The 17,985-nt window shown below is 39.1% G+C and overlaps 1 protein-coding gene and 1 long non-coding RNA gene across 2 annotated transcripts in view; one reads left to right on the forward strand and one right to left on the reverse strand.

The window, feature by feature from the left end:
• LOC108444809 overlaps window positions 1–3,205 on the reverse strand; it is a 33,311-nt gene extending 30,106 nt beyond the window's left edge. Inside the window, exon 1 of the long non-coding RNA XR_001859509.1 lies at window positions 3,162–3,205. This is a non-coding gene — a long non-coding RNA (uncharacterized LOC108444809). The remainder of the gene's footprint in view (window positions 1–3,161) is intronic.
• Window positions 3,206–3,208: 3 nt separating this feature from the next.
• DCN (decorin) overlaps window positions 3,209–17,985 on the forward strand; it is a 38,211-nt gene continuing 23,434 nt past the window's right edge. Inside the window, exons 1-2 of the mRNA XM_008644327.2 lie at window positions 3,209–3,391; window positions 7,028–7,263. Coding sequence (XP_008642549.1) covers window positions 7,056–7,263 — 208 coding nt within the window. The 5' untranslated portion in view covers window positions 3,209–3,391; window positions 7,028–7,055. The remainder of the gene's footprint in view (window positions 3,392–7,027; window positions 7,264–17,985) is intronic.

Consider the following 17,985-nt stretch of genomic DNA (forward strand, 5'->3'; position numbering starts at 1 on the left):
TGCTGAACATGTCTCTCCCAGCTCAGCCCCATGCTCCAGGAGCAATTTCCCCAGGAAATGCCTGCTCCTTACAGGGCAGTGTTCATCTCTTTCCTGCAGAGACTTCCACTGGACCCAGGTAGAGCACTCACCAGCAGGGCAGGATTCCTGCCTTCTTTCCCACCACTGCCCTTTGAAAGGTTCACAAAATAAGCTGAGAGCAAATGAAGCAGATGCTATCCATCAAAATTTAATAAAAATATTGTTATATAAATAACATTAACATGCAGTTGCCTGTGACTTTCTGGGAATCAGTATTTGGAGCAGCATGCAGCCCTAAAAGTTTGTTAAATTGGAGTAATAAAGTCACATAGAAACCAAGACTGTTCTAATAATGATTTTTTTATACTGACTAAGCAATAGTCAAAATAGGTCAGACTGAGAAGGATAGCTGATTGGTGCTAGGCACTGTGTATGGTCAAGGGCCATAAAATGACATAATGACTTAATATTGTTCTTTGGTTGTTTTTTTTAAAGTTGTTTATCTTCTGAGTGACACAGCAGGGGGCAAAGAGTGGGATTAAAGGAATAGTTGTCTCATAAAGGATCTGCATTCCCATGAAAGCACACAAATACTGTGTGTCCAGAGAAGGTCAGTGAAGGTGGGGAAAGGTTTAGAGAGTAAGTCCTAAGAGGATCAGCTGAGGGAGCTGGGGTTGTTCAACCTGCAGAAAAGGAGGCTCAGGAGTGACCTTATGGCTCTCTACAGCTGCCTGAAAGGAGTTTGTAGCCAGGTGGGGGTTGGTCTCTTCTCCCAGGCAACCAGCAATGGGATAAGAGGAAACAGCCTCAAGCTGCATCAGAGCATGTTCAGGTTGGACATCAGGAAGGATTTCTTCATGGGAAGGGCTCTTAAGTGCTGGAACAGGCTGCCCAGGGAGGTGGTGGAGTCACTGTCCCTGGAGGTGTTCAAGAAACGACTGAACGTGGCACTTAGGGCCACGGTCTAATTGACAAGGTGGTGATCAGTCAAAGGTTAGTCTCAATGACCCTGGAGGTCTCCTCCAACCTAAATGATTCAGTGATTCCTTGATTCAAAACAATTAATAGAGTATTACCTCAATATTCAATGTCATGTGTCGTCTCCCATTCAGTTGCTCTGTCTTCCACCCTACTCCACTTTCCATTTCAGGAAGGGCTGGACACCTAACACATACCTCTTCTACTTCTGGGTATCAACAGGTAGAATAACTGTTTTTTCATCATTCCTAAAGCTGGTAACATCTTTTCCCCCTCTGAGCTTCTTGGAATGAACTTCATGAAAGAAAATGCAGCCCCCAGTCCACCCAGCAAGCACCCTGTGCTCCAGCTGTTCCCAACTTTACCTTCATATTTTGGTTTGAATCTCCCTAATGCCTAAGACAAAAAGAAGGGGAGATGGCTACTCATCCCCCCTCTGCCTCCAAAGAAATTACTGAGGCATTAAATTACAACACCTTTCAACCCCATAACAGGTATCAGAACAAATGTATTAGGGCTTTGCTGGGAAAGAATATGAATGGGTTTTGTGAAGCAAACTGACAACAAGTTTACCCTGACCTGTTCCTCATCAAAATCTTGCTTTGAAATGTTTTTAAACACCAGATGCAGCTGGTGACCAAGGTTCAAATAACTGACATTACTAAGATGCAGCCAAGATTTCAGCAAGCCTCATGGCGACACTTCTGGACAAAGATAAGGCTTTGTTGTAAGCATAAAAGCTTGGAACACCACTAATCATATGCAGAAAAATGTCACAACAAAAATCATTAGCCGTCTTGAATCCAGTGGTGAGGCAGGGAAAAGAAGCTAGCTTGAGGACTAGGGGTGAATAACTGATCCTTAACTTTTAGAGTCAGCTATATAAAGACTCTGTAATGTAAGATGTCTGATTACACCTTTGTTCTACACAGACCAAAACTAACAAAATTATTCTACCATGCTTTCTTCCACCAAAGGAGAACAATTATATGATCTCTTATAAGGGCTCTTGAATTTAAATGAGGAGGACAGCTAAAATTTCAAGAGTCTACTGTGTTTCTAAAAATTCTGACTTCTTTTAAGCATCATTTTACAGGCTTTAATTTCAGATTTGCACCTGGTCTTAGCCTAGGGGCATAAATAAAAGGATACAAGTCAAAACACACAGACACAAGCCTTCAGTATTTAGATAGGACAGCTAACAGCACAGTGAAGCTACACATGTTCACAATGTGGTTGGATGACTAAATAAATAGTAATTATTGTATTTGATCTCATTTCAGTTCACTAGACTTTTAAAATTGTGCAGGAATAAAGAAACTGCATTTTAGCTTCCACTGACATTTACATAAAACCAGAAATTACTAAAATAAAATATAAATCTGAAAAATAAGTCAGATCCATTTTTCCTTCCATGTTTTAAAAAAAATCTCTCTCTTAAAAAAACCCAACAAAAAAAATAACCCACCAAAAAGAATTTTAAAGCACAAAAAAACCATCGACCAAAAAACCAAACAGTTAAAGCTAATTTCCCCTCTGTTTTGCTGTCCTGGTGAGAAGGCAGTGAAAAAAAAAAAAAAAGCAAAGTTTATATAAAGCAGCTCTAACCACAAATGTTAGAATCATTTTACTAATGAAAACATGATTTTCATATGTACCAAAACCATGCTGTAGTTTGAAAAAATACATACAAACTCTATTATTAGACAAGATAATAATATATTAAACTATATACTACTTAGTTTGACATGATTATACCATAAGCAAAGGCAGGTTGATATCTGTTTAAACAGTTTTACTTAAAGCTAACCCTTTTTTTCTGGTCTTAATCTCCACTTTGCCTGACTCAGAGATTAATTTTATATCATTTCCTTGATTTCCAAATACTATAAACAAGAGGAACAGCTAAACATTTTTTTCATTAATGAGTCATAAAACCCCCCATAGTTAAAACCAAGAAAACTTTCCTAAATATATGTTGTAGGGACATAAATAAAATAAGTAAGATGAATTACAGCTAAGAATCTGTTTTATAATGTACAAGTAGTCTGGGATTGTAAACAGATGAAAGAGAAATAAAGCAAATGAAAAAGGAAAAGGAGGAAAAGAAAGCAAAAGAGCTGATAAAGTTTCTGGCTACAATACAGGAGACATATCATTACCATATGATCTAATGTGGGTGTCAGCCTGGATTGTGTTCATTGAGAGAAACCTTATTTTTTAACTGTGCTATGGAATAGAAGCAGGAGGGTTTTCCACCAAGTGACAGTCACTGAGCTGAATTTACCCCCTCCTCCTTTCCACACCTGCAAAGCCTTTTGCCTGGGTTGAATATTTAGTTTAATTACATCTCAGCTTTGAGAGCTCCTGTTGCAAATCCCTGGATTAAAAGGTACGGTTTTTAGCAATTCTCCTGAACTATGCTGCACTAAAAAACTTCGGGCAAGTCTATGGCAAGAACTATTTGAATTTTAGGAGAAGCAAGTTAAAAATCCTACTAAATGTTTAGTAATGTTAAGTTTTCTGTCCAGTACTTTTGTTTCTTGGAAACATGAGAACGCATTCTCAAAGACTGTGCAGATTTCCTACTGTTTATTTGACTATTCTGTCTCTTGTTTTGATTTGTATAAGCACTGCTATAGTTCTTTCTTTTTCTTTGCTGTAAACTTTTGCAGCAGTATATTCTCTGCAATCCAGTGTTTAGAATCGGTGATGTAGAGAGTGTAAAAAATGCATGTATGCTTACATTTCTGCTTTATACTGCTCTCTGTGATTTCCTTTTCATGTGTTTCTTCATATATATTTCAGACACTGATGAATATAATTTCGATTTCAGAGAAAAAAATGCATAGTAGTAAGTTAAATGGGCTCTGTGTATGCCTTTGTAATGTTAGAAAGTGCTATGTTACAGGGTACAAACAAGGGAATCATGTTTAAAGAAGGTTCTTATGAATGAAATAGTAGAAAAGAAAATTCCTGCAGTTGAAACTCCTGTTAAAAGATTTTTATTCTCTTAAAAACTTCCAGCTCCTGTGTTTTCACATCTAGACTTTATTGCACAAAATGGGCATAACATAAAATGGAGGGGATTTTTTTGAAACTGAAAAATATTGTTTAGCTTGTCTTTGTGGACTTTTAAGAGATTTCTGACAGTAGGTGAACTAATAATATAACCTTAATATTAAGGTAAACTGACAAGAAGACCACCAATACAGTGGTGACGTGAACTGATGAAGCATTTTTTCAGTAGTATTTTAAAATGAAATGTGGCCAAGCCTATGGTATAGTTTCCTCTGTTTGTGGAAAAGTCTTCTTTATTGTAAACACATAATTAAAGGACTTCTAAACAGTTATGTCCTGCAGACATAAATATTGTGTCACAGAATGCAGATTTTTTGCCCTCTCTACTCTTTTCTTGTAAGTGAAGTGTAAACATTTCTTGGTAGTCCAGTTTTGTGTATATCTTTTCCTTTGTTTATGTTCAATTACACATGCAAACAATAGGAGCAGATACTCGTCTCTGCAGAATGAATGCATATATGACTGAAGATATCTATTCCTGTATCTTTATTAATATGTAGCTTGTGTCTGCTATTTTCTTTGCTGTATCCTCAGATTATATACTTGATATCCTCTGTTGTTCTACAGTTTTCCTTTATAGACAGCTCTTTCTGATTTTATTACAGTTTTTACAAAACAGGGACCAAAGGAAAGGCCTGCTACATGGTTTACCTGAAATAAATGAAATCATCAATATTAATGTGAATAAGAAGCAAAGTGTGAAAACACTTCTAAAGTGCCTTTCTAATTTCTTTTTTGCTTTTCTGAGTGGTAATAATTAAACTCCAGGATAGGATCCTGATTGTGCATTCTTGGGATGGGTGGTACTTCAGCAGTGACCCTGAGAGCGAATAAAGAAGTTTTAAATATTTAAAAACGTTTTAAAATCATATTAACACACAAAAAAAAGGCTGAGGAAGGTCTTTAAAAATTCCTGACTGCCACTGCCATTCAAGGATTAGCGTGCAGCATTCCCAATGTCTATTGTTGTTAATATACATTCTGAAAAATAATTTGTGCTGGGGTAACATTTTATTGATCATTATCACAAGGCAAGTTATTGTGATGAATGGTGATGATTTAACAAACTTTTCTTCTCCTTTCAGATTATTAATAAATTGCATTGTTATTTTACAATGATTTGAACATGATAATTACTATTTCAAAAATTAAACCCTGGTACCAGCTCACTGCCATGCATTAACAACACTTGGCTGTGACATCCTGACACCCTGTGCACTCTGCCTGCACTGGTAGGGGTGTTGTTGGCAAGGGGACACAGCCCCAGTGCTGGTGGGGAGCCAGGGCAGGAGGAAGTACAGGAGGATGATCCACATGGGGACACAGCCTTCCCCTGCTACATGCCATGAGTTTACACAACATTGGCTGACAGGACATACTAAAAACTCTCTAGCTGATGTAGGGGTCTGTGATACCCCTCAGTGCACACAGTGAGTAAGATATCTGTTCCAGGAATAGAAGTGCTCTCGTGTCCAGCTAAGAAAACAAATATGTCTCCTAAAGAGACAACATAAACAGTGTTCTACTCCATGTGATTTCACTTTGAAGTCTTTGGGGTATCTGAAGATGTTAGATACGTATTTTCCTGTCAGGTAGATCACAGAAATGTATGCTATGATTTTAAGCCACCAGTATATTTTATAGTATATCCTTATCATCCTCTTGAGAGACAGACCTGAAGGTTTCTGCAGAAGTAATCCCAGCTAGCACTCAGACAAGGCATTTTTAAGATATTGGCCTGAAGAAGGAAGTGGACATTTTTGCTTTCATTACAAAGAGCAGCATCTGTATTCAGGATTATGCCATCCATTTTAAGAAAAAGTCATATATAAATTACAAGTTTGCCTTTGTGTCACTTGGAAATTTGAAGGCAGATTTCTTATCTTTCTGTGGATTTTTTTAGACCAATTAAAGTTTGTAAAGTATGAACTTTGTTATATAAAATATACAGTAAAAGAAAATTTTCAGAAAATTAGCAGGTCTATACAGCCTTTATACAAAACCTGCAAACAATTGTGTAATTTGTCCTCAATGCACAACAAGACAGGTAGCACTACCTACAGTGTGTTGAAATACATCTAGGCCTAAGTCCTGAGAACATGTATTTAAGCAGCTTTTCTTGTTAATATCTATGACAATACATACTTGTGTAAAGTTGCTCCTGAGCATAAAAGTCTACAGAATGAAGACCTGATCATATTAGCAAGTGTGCATACAACACTACAAGCATCAAATCAAATTCTTACACAGTGCAAAACAGAGGATTCTCAGGGTGGATGTCAAAATTTGGAAAGAAAACCAAGACTATTCGATATAACAAAACATTGTATTCCGTTTTATTGTGCTGTTTAAACTAGGAAAGAACTATAGTGCATTTAAACAACTAAAGATCTTCCCCTCACTTTCCACCCTACTCTCACTAAATCCTACTCTTTCTCAGTCAGTTTTACTAGGCTATAACTTAAAACACACAGCAAGCTGACACTTAAAAATATTTTTCAAGACATGAAATACTGAATTACAGTAAGTTTGGGAACCTCAGGTTTGTCCCCATGGGTCAAACCCATGGCTATGAAATAAATGCTAATGAAATCAAATAGACTGTTACGCTGGCAGAAAAGAGGCACATGGAAAATGTGGCTTATTGCTATGACTCTTTTGCATAACAAAGTTGACAGCACTGCCTGTTCCTAATAAATATTACTCTAAATATGCAAACAGATGTGTTTACAGTTGCCTTCAAACTGCTCTGTATAAAAAAAAAAGGCCTATTGACAAGCAGTTACCAGACTCTTATCACATAACTGTCCTATTTTTGCAATTCAGTTTTCTTTTATTGAAAGGAACAGTTATGCAATTGGTGGATGTGCTGGACTTCCTTCAGGAGGAACTGTGCAGCTATGGGAAACTGCTACTTCTGTTGGTAATCCGCTGCTTTGAATCCTAGGTTCTGCTGGGAGTCGATGAACTAAGCCATGAAGAGGCTGGCTCTGCTCTTTGTCCTACTGCTGCCAGCATGCTTGGCCAAGCCATTCCACCAGCAGGGCCTCTTTGACTTTATGCTGGAGGATGAGGGGTCAGCTGACATGGCTCCAACGGATGATCCTGTCATATCTGGATTTGGACCAGTGTGCCCCTTCCGCTGCCAGTGCCATCTCCGTGTGGTGCAGTGCTCTGACCTAGGTAAGCCCGAGAGTATTTCAGAGGCTCTGTGCTCGCATTCTGGTCACGGGCTGGCAGCTGAGTTGGTGAGGCTGCTATGCTCCATCACTCCATAACTGACTTTCTTCAAAGAAATATGCTACAGCTGCAGTTAACGAGAATTTACTATACAAAGTAGACAGTAAAGCCCTGGCAAGATGGGTGCTTGTTATGATCATGAAGAATGTTTGATTTTTTTTAATGTATAGTTTGAATTTGTGCATTTCATCTGTTCTTTGAAAGACCACAGATTTCTCTTGCAGAGAAAATAACTTTTCAAACTATTCCTTCAGATGAGGGTTAAATAAATTCAATGAGATCAGATGTGGGGATGGAAACATTTTAAAAGGTTCTAAATTGTGTGGTCCAAGGTCCAACACCTTTAATCATACTGTCTAGTACCTCAACATAGAAGTCATACCAGTTCCACTGGAATACATGAGTATGAAATAACCAACTGAATCATATATCCTGGAACCAGCTCTTTGGAAGAAAGAGCTTGGAAACACTCCAAAATAATGAACACATTATGGAGTTCCTTATTAAATATCTTTCTTAGACACTATATAAGCTGAAACCATGAGAACCTTTCTCACAAACTTTCCTTACTCCCTCATGTAAGGGAAGGGCTTGTGTGCACAGTCAGAGTAGCAGGATATGAGGCCATGTCTGCCATCACTGTATTTGACTTTTCCATGCAGAATTGTCAAGTAATGAAGCTGACTTCAGTGGGACTGCTCTTGGTTTTAACCAGTATTATTCAGTCTTAGTCAGTGTACAGTGCAGAAAATCAATTAAAATTAGTTTTTCTCACAAGGAAAAAGACAAATAACTTCTCATGATTTTATAGAACTTTTTTTTCTTTAAGTCTTCTCTCAGCTCTTTAAATGTATATCTGGGTGTTTCTATTTCCCTATGTTATAATGTTAGCTTTGATAATTACCGTAAGTCATGGCACAAATCCACCAATTAGGACCTGTGTCTCATGGTGGTAGGAGTTGTGTAATTACAGAAAGGAGGGGGAAACTTTAGCTACACCCCTAGGAACTTCTGTGAATTTATTAAAGTGAGCCACGTAATTATGCAACAGATATGTTTGGCAAAGACCCAGTGAACAATGCAAGCCAAGTTGCACAAATGAGTGTGGGCTAGCCTAGCCATGCATTCATAAAGCTTCCACACTACTGTTGCTCTTGAAAGATATTTTCTTTTTTTGCCGTTTAGGTGCCAGAGAGAGCAAACATGGAGTGGGGAGTGGGGAGGAGGTTGCCCACATGCCATGAAAGTCTTAGGTTTTATTGTTGTTACACTTAGTAATGCCGATGGAATTTAAGTTATTTTGAGAACTTGTTCTCAGTCTGTTTCAGTTCTGCAGAACGTAATGAGCTTTCACCTGGTAAAAAAGTAGAGACATTCACACAGGGACCTTTTACTCCTGTACATGGTCCTGTGGTCATGCACTTCTCCTTCAAACACATGTGGTTTACAAAGGGTTGCACTACATCCACTGCATAAGATACTTCTGGGTTAGTAGAGTCCCATACTGACAAGCAGACTCAGAAATACAGCAGTCAAGGCCCCAGGTCAGTGTTTCCCATTGAATGTCAAGTGGGGTGAAAAGAAAGAACTTTCTTTAAACCCACATGCTGCATATCATGCAATGAAAATACTTTGCTTTTGGAGCATCTGGGCTGATAGCATCTAGCCTTTGGGTACATAGGAAAAGAGATCTCCCTGGGCTCAAAATATGTGGCCCTGAAAAATAAAAAAATAATATGTCCCTGGCAGAGGTCAAGGAAGTAATTATCACTCAGTGACAGCCTTGGCATTAAGTTTCACCCATCCTTGTTGCATACGGCTGTGACAGCCCCTGATGGGACATGGCCCAGCTGGGAGGCTAATGAGGACACAGGGCTGCTGGCTGCCCTGCAAGTGGGGACAGGACAGCTGTGTGTCACCAGCTCACAGGCAAAAGTGCCCGCTACTCTCTTCTGGCCTTGGATTCGCTTCTGTGTGACAGAGTCAGGCAAAGTCATATTTACATCCTGACTTGAGGAAGGGCTGTGGCTGGCCTTCTGTTGCAAACTGTGGAGGTGACCTTGAATGCTCCTGGGTTGTGGGATGAAGGGTGCTCATGTTTCAGGGCTCAGGAGGGCGATTTGCACACAGAAGCCATGAAACCAGCAGTGACAGTTCTGCCTCCTTATTAACCTGCGCTCCTGGACTACCTCTCCCTTCAGCTCTGGGCATTTCCAACCCAACCAAATTAGCTACATCCATCCTCCAAAATTATCAAATTTAGTCATCTAGTCCCATGGGTACTAACTGAAGAAAAAATTCAGGCAAAAACAAGGCTCCTCACAAGGACATATTAAGACCTTACTAAATAAAGTCTCACAAAGGAAAGTTAAAACCTGAATCAGGATCCTTTCTCCTACTCACTCTCTGGCATGGAAGGGCTCCTTACAGCCACCAGCCCATGGGTGTATGAGACATACCAGAGCAAGGTAGCTGGAGGACCCTAACACAGGCAACATATGGAAAGGTCTCCTCTTCCTCAGCCCGTTTCTTTTGTGTCTAAATGGGCATTTGCTATTTGTAGTCTCTTACTTCATAAGGAAAAAAAACCAGCTATCTGACACAGGGTTATGTGAATAAACCACAGGAGAACTATTGGATCCAGAGACCAGAGATCAGGTTTGCCCCTTTTCTCATGAGCACTGGCTGGGAATAACAAAAAAAATAAAATCTGAGTTCAATAAAAACAGTGAAAAAAAATGCCCAGTGGTCCAATTACACTCTTGTCAGCTGAATTTTTGCATTCCTATACTCTTCAACTTCAGTCATATCTTCCTAAGCACACACCTACAAATTAATTTATTTTGCCTCTCAGCCAAGAGCTGAGTTGGCAAGAAGGAGAACGCTGCCTTCTCACATCCTAAAAAAGAATTCTCTCTAAGTTGTGGTTATGGATGGATCAATAGCAGAACCCCATATGCCTATTTCATGAGATGTATTACCTTTGTGAACAGGCTCAAGGATCTCATCAAGAAAGGCCACCATGCTATCTTTATAAAAGTGCTGTCTTTTATGAATCTGCCTCCTGTTGCTAAAAGGGAGCCACAGGTTTACTTTTTGGTCATGCTTCAGTATGAGGCATTGCTATGTTATATCCAGGCTTTCCATAGAAATCACAAACATCTTCCTTATTAGAGCACAGCACAGGTGGGGAGTAGCTGATGTAGCTGGTCAGAGGCCTCTTTTCCTGTTTTAAAATAATACGTACAGGGGAGGTGTGCAGTCAGGTGGCCAGGCAAACACGCCTCATAAAAACCCTAGCAAGGATTAACAGTCCCATTTAAAGTCTCATCCTCCCAAAGGGAGTCCCAAGTAAAGTTCATCCCAGAGTGCCCTGGTAGGCAGGAGGATGCATGTGTGATTACTCATCCCTGCAGCAGATGCAGAATGCTTCACAAGCGTGCTCAGAGGTGGTGGTCAGAGCTTTATTTCACCTTCAGGTAAGTCTGGCAGCCCCTTCTAAATGAGCAGTGTCTCTCTACAGGATGTAATGAGATTGCCCTCCCTGGAGACTTTACAGGACATAGTGGAGGTCTCTCCATCTCTCTTGCTGGGAGTATCAAAGAAGGTTTTGTGGTTACTAAAAGGTGTGCAAGATAGACATGTCAGCAAACAAAGTTCAAGCAGTATTACAGCTAAAATTTGAATTTTTCTCACAGCTCAGAAACTCAGGGTTTCTCCAGCTTGTGTAAAGAAGGATACATTTGATCTAAGCATGGGTATTTGGAGTGTGAGTTTGAAAAGCACTTTGAGAGCAGGAGATGAGAAGGTCACAGATATGTAAAGCACTATCACTGGGATCGGGTAACATTAGATAGTTTATCTGAACACATAGAGTGTCTCAATATATTAACTGATGGCTCTTCAACACCTGAACCATTTATTTGTTGACAAATTTGAGCAATTTATTTGTTGACAAAAGATAATTTATCTCACTGTATGAAATCTTCCAGAAATATCTGAACACCCATTTTCTGATTTTGACTCCATGTCACAACTTCATTTCTCACTATAAAGGCAATTATCTCCTTTACAATACACCTTGATTTGAAACATAACCTTTAAAGCTAAATGTTCAACCCAAAATCTTACAGGTTATTAAACATGCAATAAAAGAAAACATGTATCCTTAAATGGCCAGATATTAACAAATGCAATTTTTAAATTAAAAAAGTTTTGGTGAATTTACACTGTCACTGCTGAGCTTTTAGGAAAAGTTATTTTGTGTTTTATGTATTTTTTTTCTTCTAACAATAAGGATAATAATAAAGTCATACTCCTTTTATATATAATAGAAGCTGACAATCTCATGAAATCCCCTGGCTTCATAGAACTGGATCATTTAACAAAACTATTATCATAGCCATGAAATCTGTGAAAGTATACTGTCACTTATACTGAGAATAGCATCTACAGCATAATACCCTGGCCTTAAAACTGGCATTCTTTAGCCAAACATAACTTAGGCTGTCATCAGGCACAAGCCATTGGGCATTCCACGTGCTGACTGGGTGAATTGGAATACTCTTAACATGCTGGAGGTCAGACTGGAGGATCTATATGAAATATCACAGGCATTATCTGTAATATAGGAGTGATTTCGGGTGATGTTAAGAATCTAAGAGTCATCTGGTTTCCTTTCATGGACATGGGGTGAGTTGGGCTGCCCATGCAGTGGTTCATCCTATCTAAGGTGGAAAGGATGCATCGCTCCTGGAGAACCAAACTGCCGAGGCAGGGCAATGACCATTCGAGGCTATACAACTTACTTTCAGATTAATGAAGTTATGTGTGTTAAAATTAAGGCAAGGAAAAATAAACCCATGTTGCCAGGGTTTTTTTGTGATAAATATATTACATATATATATTACATATATATTACATATATTCTGCTTCAATACAATATTGGGGATGCCCTGGAAGTTAAAAAAACATGAATTAAAGTCCTGTGCTCAGTACATTCTGACAAATTATTAAATCAAAGACCCAATAACTGGAAAACACTCTTGGGAAAATGTCAAGGAAAAAATATTTGCCTGGATGTAGACTACTTTATATTAACAAAAAGCTATTATCTTTTGCCAGTATGGCAGTAAAAGACAGGCCTTCTTGCATCACCACCTGAATTACTGATGTAATTAAGTTTCAGCTGATAAACATGATCCTAGATAAAAATTAATCTACTCTAAGTACATCCTTCCTTATTTACTGCTTACTCCAAGGTAACAGTGACCAGCTTTGTATGTTTTGGGTTTTTGTCTTAATTTTTTAGATTTGTTTGCTTGCTTCAGGCTTGGAAAGGCCATTTATGAAAGCCTAGTGGCAGGAACAGAAATCCAAACTGCCAAGTCTAAGTGATACAAGAAAAAACTGTTTTCTGGTTTGCTCTGTGACAATGGTTCATTTCTAAAACCTCCCAATGCACAAATAAATAGCTAATAGATAGCCTGTAAAATGTGAGTCAATTATAAGTCATTGTAGGTGATTACAATGCTTAAAACATGCTAAATAATCACTCCTTATATGACCTTATGGACTATTAGGTGCAACTGGTATCTGTATTATATTCTTAACACCTTTATAGGGTGTGTTACTTGGTAAGACATATAACCATTTTACAAATACCTGTGTTTTCACAACAAAAAGCCTCTGCTATTTAATTGTGGAAGGTTCCTAGCCAAGGAAGAGATAGAGAGTCCAAAAGCTCCTTCCTAGTGTTCACTGAGAACCCATATCAACAGGGAGGAGATTTAGGAATTCGGGTTCTTTGTGTAGTCACCAATGATAAGAGCAAGAAATTTCTGGTATTAGCACCCAGCTCTTCAGGACAATTCTGTTCACACAGTCCAGTTACCATGGTATTCTGAAGATAGTCTAGTTTTAAGCAGATTTTCAAAACACCAGTCTCAAACCCAGATTGGAGTGTCCCAACCTCATCAAATTTGGACTCAGTGGTCTATACTTTGCTTTAAACGTGTCCTGAATCTTTGATTAAAAGGAAGTGGTCCAAAAGAAGATGTATTTTTAGGTTACAGGGGAAAAAAGTATTTTTCTAAATATACTTTAGTCTTTTTCTAAAGTTCAAATCAAAAACTATATTCTTTGAAATACATTGCCATTTTTAAAAATTTATTCATCCTGTTTTCCATGCCTGCCCTGACAAAAAAAAATTTACAAATGCTGAAATTACATGTGTGTTTGTCTGTATTGTATTTAATATGCTTACACAGAGCACTGTTGTCCTTTACACTATGAAAGCAAAGTAGATAGATAATCACAGAATCACAGAATATTCTGAGTTGGAAGGGACTCATCAGGATCATCAAAATCCAGCTCCTGGCCCTGCACATGATGGCCCCAAGATTCACACCATGTGCCTGAGAGTGTTGCCAAGTCATTCTTGAACTCTGTCAGGCTTGGTGCTGTGACCACTTCCCTGGGGAGCCTGTTCCAGTGCTCAGCCACCCTCTGGGTGAAGAACTTTTTTTGTAATATCCAACCTAAACCTCCCCTGGCACAACTTCAGGCCATTCCCTGAGGTCCTGTCACTGGTCACCACAGAGAAGAGATCAGTGCCTGCCCCTCATCTTCCCTTCCCAAGGAAGCTGGAAATTGCAATGAGGTCTGCCCTCAGTCTCCTCTTCTCCAGCCTGAACAAAAGAGTAGAACTTGCTCATTTGCTTCTCTGCAAGGATAGAGGTGGAAAAAATAAACACAGACGCACTGGGACCTCAAGACAAAGGACCATGCCTGCATGGGTTTTTTGGGGGGGAAAAAAAAGATGGGAGTTGTGTCGTAGTTTTCAATTTAGGGAGCCAATTATGAGACTCAAACAGTTCTGTATAAATGACCCTGATTTTAGTAAGGTTGCATTTCCTATATAGGCAACTCTACTGCAAACCCCACATGCAGTCAATAGGAAATGAAAAAGGTGAAAAGCAGTATTTAAAGAATTTATGTACTCTCTGCATGCATACTCATATGAAGGGGCATCCAGGAGAGCATCCCATACTATCTTTGTGTTTGTTTCCTGGGACTGACTTGGAATGGTCTTAGTTTTTTACAAAAATCTGTTAAGGAGAGGATGCTTATAGTTTTAATTTCAATAAGGAATGCAGTAATTATATTTTAAAAAATAACAGTGAAAGCAAGAAACGATTTCTTCCCACCTGATGGCAACTTTAGGGACTTAATGGCAAAAAACCCAAATGGACAGGTTATTTATAGAAGTGTTGCAGCTTTTAAAACATGCAAAATGTAAATGGGACTACAGTCTGGTCCTGTAATACAACATTAGCACAACAGGAATATGCAATAAGGCATCCCAGAGCCAGCTTCTGCTTGCAACTCCTCTATCACCTAAAACATGAAAGCCTAGAATGGTTTCAGTTTCTGTGCTGGAGTACATGTTTTCCCTTCTACTGCTGCAGATTGGGCTTCAGAAAAAAAAAAAGAGGTTCTCAATGAATTCATATTTAAGGGTGACATGGAAGAAAAGTGTCTGTAGTGGTGCAATAATCAAACTCGTTGCTGAGTATCTCTACCTAAGAGATACAGGAGAAAAGGCAAAGAATTGAATTAAAGTCTTAATGTGTTCAGGATTAGGGGGAAAAAATTGCTTTCTCTTCTTTATTTTTTCACTCTGTGGCAGAGAGTTTACATCTTCTGGGCTGGAGATGGCTGTTACAGTTACAGAAGACTTGGGGAAGCTCTATCACTAAATAGCTGACAAAATAAAAGGAGTTGCAAAGCAAATATGTCTAAAGAGTTACAAGGGTATATATAACATCTTGTAGTAGAAAGAAGGAACTAGCAGGTCTGCAGACTTCCTGATTCAATAAGAAAATTCTCTTCCAAAATTTGTTTAATTGTTATGCACTATGTCCAGACATGATTACAGCAGCTTCTTCCATTGTTTGCTTGCATGAGAGTAGGCTGACAACAATTCTGCAACATTTGTGAAAAATGGCTGTGTTATGTTTAGAAGTACCTGAAATAACCAGAAACATATCTCTGCCCTCAGGTTATAAACTAGGGCTGTGTAATGACCATGTGGTCAGAACAGGAAGGGGTAAATTTACTTGAAACCAGAGAAGACCTCCCCCAAATGACTCCTTATGACATTATGTTAGAGCTAATTCTGGTAAATCCCAAAGTAAAAGTTGAGGGAACTATCCTCAAATTGTCATCTGTTGCCTGTTGCTAACTTAACCAGCAACACAGGTAAACATCAAATTACATTACTCCAAAGGGTCATTCAAAACATAATTTTTTAGATAATGCTCACTTTTCTGAGTCACTGAAATGCTCTCTTATGACTGAAGAAATAAATGTTTCGCCTTAACTGTGTGAGTACTCGTGGATAGTACATCTGCATTGCATCCACTTTGAGTAAAGCCATTGTGCACATGGTGCTGGCAGATTGCATGAATCACATGGGTCAGTTGCTGCTCTCTGATGGGATGTTTTATGTCTGCAACCATGGCAGTGGGAAATGTAAATCTGATGATTCTACGAGTTAACTAGAAAACTCATAATGCTTGATTTTTATTTCACTTTATGTCTTAATCCCTGAAGTCTAAAAATTATTTCAGAATATTTTTCTGCCTATCTAAAATGCTAGTGTTCTTGAGAAAGCAAATACCTTTGAGATCACTGTAATTAAAAGTCAGAATTGGAAGTTGCTTGAATTTTAGCTTCAAAAGTATATCATTACTCTTAGGTATTAACTTTTGGAGCCAGGAGACTAACTCTATCTGTACCAAAAATGTGACTAGCAGTGAAAAATAATTCATAACAGCTGTGGCTTGCAATATCCATTATACTTTGAAATATGTGTTCACTACACAGGCTGGGTGGAAGTGGAAAAGAGCAGTTAAAGCAATGCATTCACTTTTATACCTCTGCTAGGGATTTTATAATTATTGGTACTGTCACAATGGAGAACTATGCATTTGATCACAATGCATGTGCATTCGTTTCTATTCTTCTGTGCTCCTCACTCTGTTCTGGGAAGCAATTTTATAAATGTTTGGGGAGAAAAATAAACGGGTCTACCCTTGTGAGGGGCCACCTCAGCGGGGAATGAAGTTTGTCTTCTTGTTCTTTCCTATGAGAAGGCTCAGACATACACAAAAACAATAATCTGTGATAAAAATAAGTCCAACATGGATCTTATGAGTCTTGCAGACTGCAGAACAGGAAAAAGGTCTAAATAATGGTTGTGAATCACCTTTAAGAATATATATTTTAAGAGTTTTATGCATTCCATAAGGCTTTTTTGTATCTGTTAGAAAAAGAAAGATTATTGATGATTTCATAGCAAGAGAGGAAAAGGTGGAGAACAAACTTTTAATTTGAAAGTGGGAGAGAGAAGGAGGATATGGATACTTCTCTGTAGAAAAAAACAACTGTTTGTTATTTTATGGATGCAAATAATGAAATTACTCCTATTTGCAAACCCCACACAATAGAGAACAAATTTCCAGTAAATACTGTAGCACATAGCCTGGGAAAGCATCAGTAAACTTTTCTAAGTCAAAGCATTCAGAGCAGTTCCTTGCCATCCTTCCAGAAAGCAGTGTTTGGATCCAGTTATTTTTCCATGACTAAGTATCCTGACCCTGTAAACTTGCCTTTCGCCTCATTTGCCCCAGAGTCCACTCAGGGCATTGCTAAGGTCATTTCCCCTGGGGAGGATGGCTGCCCATCAGTGGGATGCAGCAGAGCTGGGCTTGGAGCAAAGCGAGCACATGGCAGTGTGCAGAGGCAGCCCTGGCAGCTGCTGGAGAGGCTACCTCCGCGGGGAGTCCAGCCACTGATGATCACGGCTGGGAATTACACAGAGCTCAGTCCAAATTCCTCAGCTGGCAGCAGCTGTTTGCGGAAACTGAGAGAGTCTCTATCTGAGCCCCATTTTATGGCCCCTGTGATAATAATCCTAAGTGTTGCAATGTAATAACACATGTATCTGAGCTACAGCGTTCAGATGTCTCTCTGCCTTTTGGTCCATGCTCTCCAGCTGGGAAAGCAAAGGTTTATTCAGAGGAATAAACCCCATTGCTGCTGCTTGTAAAATGGATAGGTGGAGGAAAAATCTCCCAAAGTACTCCAAGCACACTAAAAAAATCAAACCACAAGCTCTGCTGTATTGCAGAAATCGTTTATAATTCTTACTGTTCACATATCTGTTATTTTGACTTCTTGGTCTCAGTGTGGCAAAGATGCAATTCTCAGGAAAGTGTCCTCATCTCTGGGCTACAGACTCAGACTTCCATTTGCTTAGTCTCCCTTGCTGGCCCCATAAATCTTGCATTCCTTTTCTGAACAGTCGTATGGCTTCAGCAGAAATGTGGCTCCATGCCAAGATGCAGACTAACTTGTGGCTCTCACTGCTGAGAAGCTGGAGCAGTGGACTGAAACCTTTGCATGGGAAGGAGGGCTCAAAATTCACCCTTCTTTATGGGCTAAAGATTCCATGGCCACTTGATCACAGCTCCTGTAGCGGAGCAGGTTATTCCCTCAGCTGCAGAAATAATAAAGCCTGCTGTGTACACCCAAACCCATAACATCCTCACACTATTCCCAATTCTTGCTACATCTCCTACACCTGTTTGGCTGGCTACC

The sequence above is a fragment of the Corvus brachyrhynchos genome, unplaced genomic scaffold (genome assembly GCF_000691975.1).
Source record: "Corvus brachyrhynchos isolate BGI_N302 unplaced genomic scaffold, ASM69197v1 scaffold242, whole genome shotgun sequence".
Lineage (NCBI taxonomy): Eukaryota > Metazoa > Chordata > Aves > Passeriformes > Corvidae > Corvus > Corvus brachyrhynchos.